The sequence below is a fragment of the Aptenodytes forsteri genome, unplaced genomic scaffold (assembly GCF_000699145.1).
Source record: "Aptenodytes forsteri isolate BGI_AS27 unplaced genomic scaffold, ASM69914v1 Scaffold167, whole genome shotgun sequence".
Lineage (NCBI taxonomy): Eukaryota > Metazoa > Chordata > Aves > Sphenisciformes > Spheniscidae > Aptenodytes > Aptenodytes forsteri.
This window is the reverse complement of record NW_008795926.1, coordinates 2,037,684-2,044,641: the sequence shown is the minus strand read 5'-3', so window position 1 is coordinate 2,044,641 and position 6,958 is coordinate 2,037,684. Positions and strand designations below refer to the sequence as shown.

The following is a 6,958-nucleotide window of genomic DNA, read 5'->3' as shown; positions in this document are numbered from 1 at the left end:
CAGACAGTCCTGCTGTGAGGGGGACCAGAGGGGGGACGGAGGTCCCTTCCCACCAGCGCTGCTAGGGTCCTATGAAAACACCTTTCAAACAGTGTATGTCCTGTTTCAGACCTCACAAGGGGTCCTCAAGGACTAACAACACCTCCCTGCATCTCACTCTGGAAACGAGCAGCGAGGCAGTGCTGCATCCTGCCTGGCCATACAGCTTCTCTCTCCTATAAAGGAGGGTATTTGAGTCACAGTGTAGCAGCAGCAAGTGTAAATTTCCTATCTGAAGTAGAAATACTTGCTGTATAAAAGCACTAACATGTTTTGCAATCCACACGGTAGATCCTGGGCAGAGACTCGTGCACCTTTGCACTCTGATAAGGAGAATATTATTACCATACTAGTGGCCTGGCCAGATAAGAGGTTTTGGGCGGGCAGTCTGCATTTTTTTCAAGCTCTCATTATGCTGCACCAGTATCTCCAGATGCTGTTCCCAGGGAATTAAGCTGCTTTCTATTTAAAACTGCAAAGAGCAATGGAGAGTTTAGGCAAAGACCATGCTTATTCGGACTCTTCCCTGCCACCCTCTGCAGCCCGTGAGGAGTATGCTGTGCCAGGTAATGACAAGACCACTCCTAACTTGCGTTTTCAGTGAGAGGAGAGAATGATCTTTGTCACCAATGGTTTCTAAAAAAGGAGTTAATAATTACCAGTTTATGCTTGGGGGATGGAGGATGCACATTTAACTGCAAATATATGTGGCTTTTTCCATGTTGTGTTTCAGATCACAAAGGCAGAAGCACCTATAAAGGCTTTTCAACTCAGACGAAGTCCCTCAGGCAGCATCAATATATTGTCTGTTTGCAGACTGGCAATACTGTCTCATTGTTCTTTTAGCTTGATGGATTTTTTTTCTTTTCATTTCATCTCTGTATCTTTGTGTCCTCTGCTAAATAATTTTTCATCAGGATGCAGATGTTTACTGTGATCTTTCCTGCCTAGTGCTAGCAGGTGACAGACAGCTTTGGAGCTGCTGTGGGAGTGCTCTCTGGGACCAGTTAGAAGTGAATGAGTGGCGTTTGCTACCTGTGCAAAACAATTTGCTTAGGGTGGGTTGGGAAGGAGACTGATTGCAGGCAGCTAAAAATGCTTTTATGGCTCACAAGACATTTTGAAAGGGCAAGAAAGTTACCTTGGCCGCAAAGGGATGTACAAAGGATTATGTACTTCAGCAGTTAAACTGAAGCCCTGTGCAGATCCTGCTACTGCAACTTGTAACCTCATCTTCCCAGGCAGCTTCCTGCGTTTTGCTATGTGGATGGCAGAGTCATCTCCTGCTGGCTGTGCCCTGCTGCCTCTGATACTGCTTTACATCGGGGAACAGCCTCCCGTTTGAGGAACGTCTACTCAGCTGTACATTGTGCAGTCCAAGTGCGGTGTTTTTCATGTCAGAGGCTGACACCATCTCTGGTCACGCTGAGATGCCCCTGCCATGACTGAGAAACTCTGGCACTGTTGTTGCATGGGGCCTTCACATCTGTATTGCATCCTGCTGTGCCCCTTCTCTTTGGTCTGGTTAGGCTGGAATTTTTTTAGGAGAGGAGCCATCTTCTCCTGTATGGCTCTACTGTGCTCAGAGCAAAGGGGGCTCCTGGAAGTACCGTACAAAAAAGGGCAATAAAAGAACAGAAAAACTAATAGGCAACAACAGAAAGTAGGATTATTTTTTATTTCGTGGTTGTGATGGTGGCTGCTGTTATTATTAGACAGCACTTGGAATTCTATGCCCAGGTTTGGGCAACTCAGAACAGGGAAGTCAAAGGCATACTGCGATGAGTCCAGTGCAGGGCCATCAAGACTGCTAAAGGCTGGAGCAGATGACATATGAGGACAAGCAGAGGAAACCAGGCTTGTTCAGCCAGGAGAAAAGAAGGCTGAGAGGGAGATCTCATTGCAGTCATCCTCTGCCTAACAGGGTTACAGAGAAGGGAGAGACAGACTCTTTTTAGGGGTGCACAGGGAAAGGACAAGAGGCACCAGGTCCAGGTTGCAAACATGGCTGGTTAGAAAGGAAAAAAATTAACAGTGAGAATGGTGCGGAGACCAGAGAGGTGGGCTTTGAGGTATTCTGAAATTCCCTGGACAAGGTCCTGGACAGCCTGATGTAATTTTAAAGTTGGCCCTGCTTTGATGAGGACATTGGAACAGAGACCCACAGAAAGCCTTTCCAAGCTAAATTTCTGCGAGATTATTATTAATTATCAGAAGTGTCTTGTGTAAAGATCTACTTTGGATAGAGGTTGGCTCCTGCTGTCAGTTTTGATTTTTTTCTGTCCTGGATTATGGTTTTTGTTGTGTTTAACAGACATCTGGGATACAAGAGCTGTAGTCCCAGCTCAGCCTCGGAAGTCCTTTTCACCTTGCCAGTTCTCCCAGCTGGACAAGGGAATGACAAAATGACCATTCTTCACCGATTTGACCTAATACTTTAGTGTAAGCTGAGGCTTTTGTGGAAGAAGCTGGATCTGATTACATCTGGAAGGAGACAGTCATAGTTTTGCTTTTTCATTGTGTGGGTTTTGTTGAAACTATGAAAATCAGCGCTTTTGTGACCTCTTCAGTGTACGCGTGGGAAGAGTCCCCTCTCCCTCCAGGCCCCAGGGAACTGGTGTTGCTCCTGAACAATGCCCTTCATCTTAAGGGAGCAGTCTCGTGCTACTTGGTCTAAGCCACATCTTTTTTATCACAGGCTGGAGTCCAAGCTATAAAATTCAGTGCTGACTGGATCAGAAACCACAAGACCTACTGCCACATCATCAGGGATGTTGTTTGTTAGGACAAAGACATGGGGGAGGAAGTTCAGTGCTGGCTTCAGAAAAGTTCAGGAATTCATTCGCCCAGGTGTAGATGGCTGACATGTCTTTGCCTCAGGAAGCCATTTGGAGCCCTTTGCAGCCAGTGAAATGGGCACAACTTACCTTGGCCTAAGAAGGCATTGCACAGGGTGACTGGGACCCGGGGGGTGCCCCTTTCTCCTGGTAGCTGTAGGTAACCTGCATATCTTGCCCAAATGCTAAAGTCAGCATCGGAGCTTTCTCGCATGAGTCAATCTTCAGCCCTGCCATGGTCATCTTCATAGCTGCAGACCAGCTTGGGGCTGCTTGTGTGGTCTTTGGGACCAGTCTCCTCAGCCCCAGCAGTGTGTACTAGCCCTGTTCTGGCCTCTGGTTGGGTCACCATCCCCTACAGGGTCTCAGCCTAATACACATGAGCATCTGTGTACGGGAAAGCCTGTGTCCTCTGGCTAACCCCCTCACCCCCACAGACCTGTTCCTATGTTGTAGGGCTGGCTACCTGCAAGGCAAGGCTTTCTCCTTAGTTAGTTAATTAGATGAGCATCTTAATGGCAGCAGTGGCCAGTTGCAGCTATCTGGGGAAAAGGGTAACAACAGAGCAAACACAAAAAATTATCTTGCAGCCTGTAGTGATGTCTGACCAAGGGATTTCCTGGTGTCCTCATGGCACGGGAAGCCTGCCCCATGCTTCCGTCAGGCCCCAGGTCTCTACGGTGGTGAGTAGGTTGGACAAGGGTCACCCCAAGGCTGCAGCAGCAGGAAGAAAACTGCAGCTAGAAATTTAGAGTAACTTTCAGTGCAGGAGCCTGGGAGCTTTGGGTGGTATATCATCGGATCCTACCCACTGAGGCTGAGCTGGAAGTACAGTGCCCAAGCAGTTTCCTATCAAGACCCACTTCATGACAAAAAGAACATGGCCTCTTGCATCAGTGCTCTGTCACCAGGCAGGGAAGGATCGAATTGTTCCTTGGCCAGGTTGTCATGTTAGCACTCAATTTGTCATTGTAGATGTCATCATCACCCACCGCTTGAGGGACCGGGAGCTGCTCCGGAAAAGAAAAGCAGAAGCCCAGGAGAAAGACTCAATTCAGTGGGTCCTGAGGTAAATCTTGCTTATGCTGTGGAGTCGTTTTCTTGGAGCATTTAACCTGAGCCCAGGCATGGCAGCCCAGCCCCTCCATCTTCACACAGGGACAGAGCCAAGCTGGGCCCCATCAGTCTTCAGTGGGGACAGGTGACCTGCAGCTGGTAGGTGCTGAAGGTCTAGGCAGGTGTTGGGGGGCAGAGATGGACGGGGGGTGGGTTACATAGGTGGTGGGTTGGGTGGCAAGCAATTCCCCACAGTGTGGGGCCGGGGAAAAATCTGGTGCCCAAGCTCCCGCCCCCCCCGGTGCGGCTACAGGAGGCCGCCGTGCGGAGCTGGGCAGGAGGGCTGCAGAAGTGCAGCTTCTGCTGGGATGACTGGGTCGCAGTCACAGCCAGGGGCCTGGCAAAGCGGCCTCGGGGCAGGAGGGAAAGTCCTCCGCCCCATGCCCAACTCTTCACCCCTGTGAAATCCCCTGGCAGGGAGCAGGAGAAGAACAAACGGCAAAGGAGAGGCAGAGGAGCCAGGCGAGGACGGGGCCACCAGCTGGCAGTGGAGCCCAGCCCGGAGCCAGAACCAGAGCCGGACCCTCAGCTTGACCCACAGGAGGAGGCTGAGCCAGCGCCCTCCAAGCTGGCACTGCCTGAGCCACTGCATCAAGAACAGCCGCCCGTGCTCGTGTGCACCCTCCCGCCCCCCCCGGTGCGGCTACAGGAGGCCGCCGTGCGGAGCTGGGCAGGAGGGCTGCAGAAGTGCAGCTTCTGCTGGGATGACTGGGTCGCAGTCACAGCCAGGGGCCTGGCAAAGCGGCCTCGGGGCAGGAGGGAAAGTCCTCCGCCCCATGCCCAACTCTTCACCCCTGTGAAATCCCCTGGCAGGGAGCAGGAGAAGAACAAACGGCAAAGGAGAGGCAGAGGAGCCAGGCGAGGACGGGGCCACCAGCTGGCAGTGGAGCCCAGCCCGGAGCCAGAACCAGAGCCGGACCCTCAGCTTGACCCACAGGAGGAGGCTGAGCCAGCGCCCTCCAAGCTGGCACTGCCTGAGCCACTGCATCAAGAACAGCCGCCCGTGCTGACCATGCAGGACCTGGTCAGTGGGATGCAACCGGGAGTGGCGGAGGGGGAGCTGGCAGCCAGGAGCCAGGATCCTGCAGGTGAGCTGCCGGAGAGCCAGTGGCCTCATGGGGGCTTGGGGAGCAGTGCAGTGCCACCTCTTGAGGACTGTCAGCCAAGGTTGCCCACCTTATCAACTACCAGCCTGCGGCACCACTACGGCACAGGTCCCTACCCCACTAAGAGTGACTTGGGTAGCTGTGAAAGGGGTGGGGGGGAATGTTGGGGCTGTGGGGGTAGATACTGCTCTCCAAGTCATGGGGAGTGATAAGAAGCCCACTACTGTCAGTAGAGTCATTGGCATGGGGTCTGTGGTCTCTGGTCCTAAATAGCTCCTTGTCCTAAGGACACCCATGTGGCTCTGCCATGAGCCAGGTTAGGGCAGAGGTACTGTGGAGAGCAGATGCGGTCTCTTGAGACCAGAGCTGGTCAGGGAGAGCCAAAGCCCAGGCACAGACCACAGTCCACCCAGTTTTGGGGCTGACACTGGGGTGGTGGGGAGGGAAAGGTGGGCACTAGGGCAAGGGGTGGGTGTCTGCAGGGGACTACCCCTTTGGGACCTGCCAGGACTGAGGTACAGAGGGCACTAAGCTGCTCTGAACAGCAGATTGCCGTCTGGGCTCGGGAAATCCATTTACAGCTAACGCAGCTTGGGCCAGCAGGAGTTGCTCCCAGATCTGGCTTGGGAAGAGGAGAGCACATTTACTTTAGCGGTCAGTGGGCCAAGCATGCAGATTGCTTCAAAACCAGGAAAACATAGGATCTGCTTCAGAGGAGGTGAGCATCCTCTGACCCCTGATTACTGCATTTCCAGCAGTGTCTGTGCCAGGGGAGAAGAAGAGGCCTCTCGCTGCAAGGCATGCAACGCCCTCGTGCCATGGAAAACAACCATTCTGCATCTTGGGGACTGGGGCTGACTGGGGCACATCACAGTGGTCCAGCTCTGAGATCTTGAAATGGGCAAGCATCAGGGCTGCATTTATTTGCCTCCTGCCTTTAAACCTATTGGGGCTTTACCCTCTCCGACTCCCCTCCACAACCCCTGGGACTGCTGTGTCCTTTGAAAAGCAGGCAGACTACCAGGAGCTACCTAACATCACAGGCAATCACAGGAGCCTGGCCGTGGGGGCTTTAGCACAGCATGGAGGGGTAACGCACGAAAGCCTCCCAATATGAAATGATCTGTCTTTTACATGCCTTGTAGGTGAAGAGGAGGTGCTGAAACCAGCAGAAGCAGAACTACCAGAAGCTTTGAATACTCCTCTGGAAAATGACCACCAGGATAATGAATACAGCACACACGTTCTATTTTAATTTTGTTTGGTTTTTTTTTTTAATGTTTTGACTCCTGCCTGACAAACTCTGATAAGTACTGCAGAGTGATTTTGACCAGCTCCTTCCTTGTCAGTAATAAAGCCCACACTCTCCTGGTCACTCCTCTTTCTATGCTTCTTTCAGGTTACAGTGAGGGGGAACACGGTTGCTTGAGCAAAGGCAGTCCTTTGGGAGTTGTCTGCTGCCTGCGGCTCATGAGCCCTGCTGCCCTCTCTGCTGGAGGGCTGTTTCACCTGAGTGGTGGTTCCACGGAGGGCTGCACAGTGCCCCACCATTTCGCAGTTTAAGCGTACAGACCAGCATCCATCCATGTTTCTGAAAGGCATTTCTGATTTGTCGAAATGCAAGTGGCAATGCGAAGCTGAAACCCACCGTGATTTTTAGCTGGTTGGAGCTGCCTGGCTGGGGCTTCTTCCTGCACCTGATAAACCCTACAGCCCCTTGTGTTACTATCTTCAGTCTGAAGGTTTTTCTCACGGTCTGTTTTCCTCCCCGGTAAACAGCTTGCTTCCCTAAAGCCTGGAAAGCATTCTGTTTTCAATTTCTGGGCAACCTCACTCCGACCTTGCTGAGCCGCCGTGTTA

The 6,958-nt window shown here is 52.2% G+C and overlaps 1 protein-coding gene across 1 annotated transcript; it reads left to right on the top strand.

The window, feature by feature from the left end:
• The first annotated feature begins 394 nt into the window (after positions 1-394).
• HEMGN (hemogen) lies at positions 395-6,467 on the top strand. The gene is made up of 4 exons (XM_009285061.2): positions 395-605; positions 3,852-3,945; positions 4,410-5,080; positions 6,244-6,467. Exons 1-4 carry the CDS (start codon positions 524-526, stop codon positions 6,351-6,353), a joined length of 957 nt encoding a protein of 318 aa, XP_009283336.1. The 5' UTR covers positions 395-523; the 3' UTR covers positions 6,354-6,467.
• Positions 6,468-6,958: the final 491 nt, after the last annotated feature.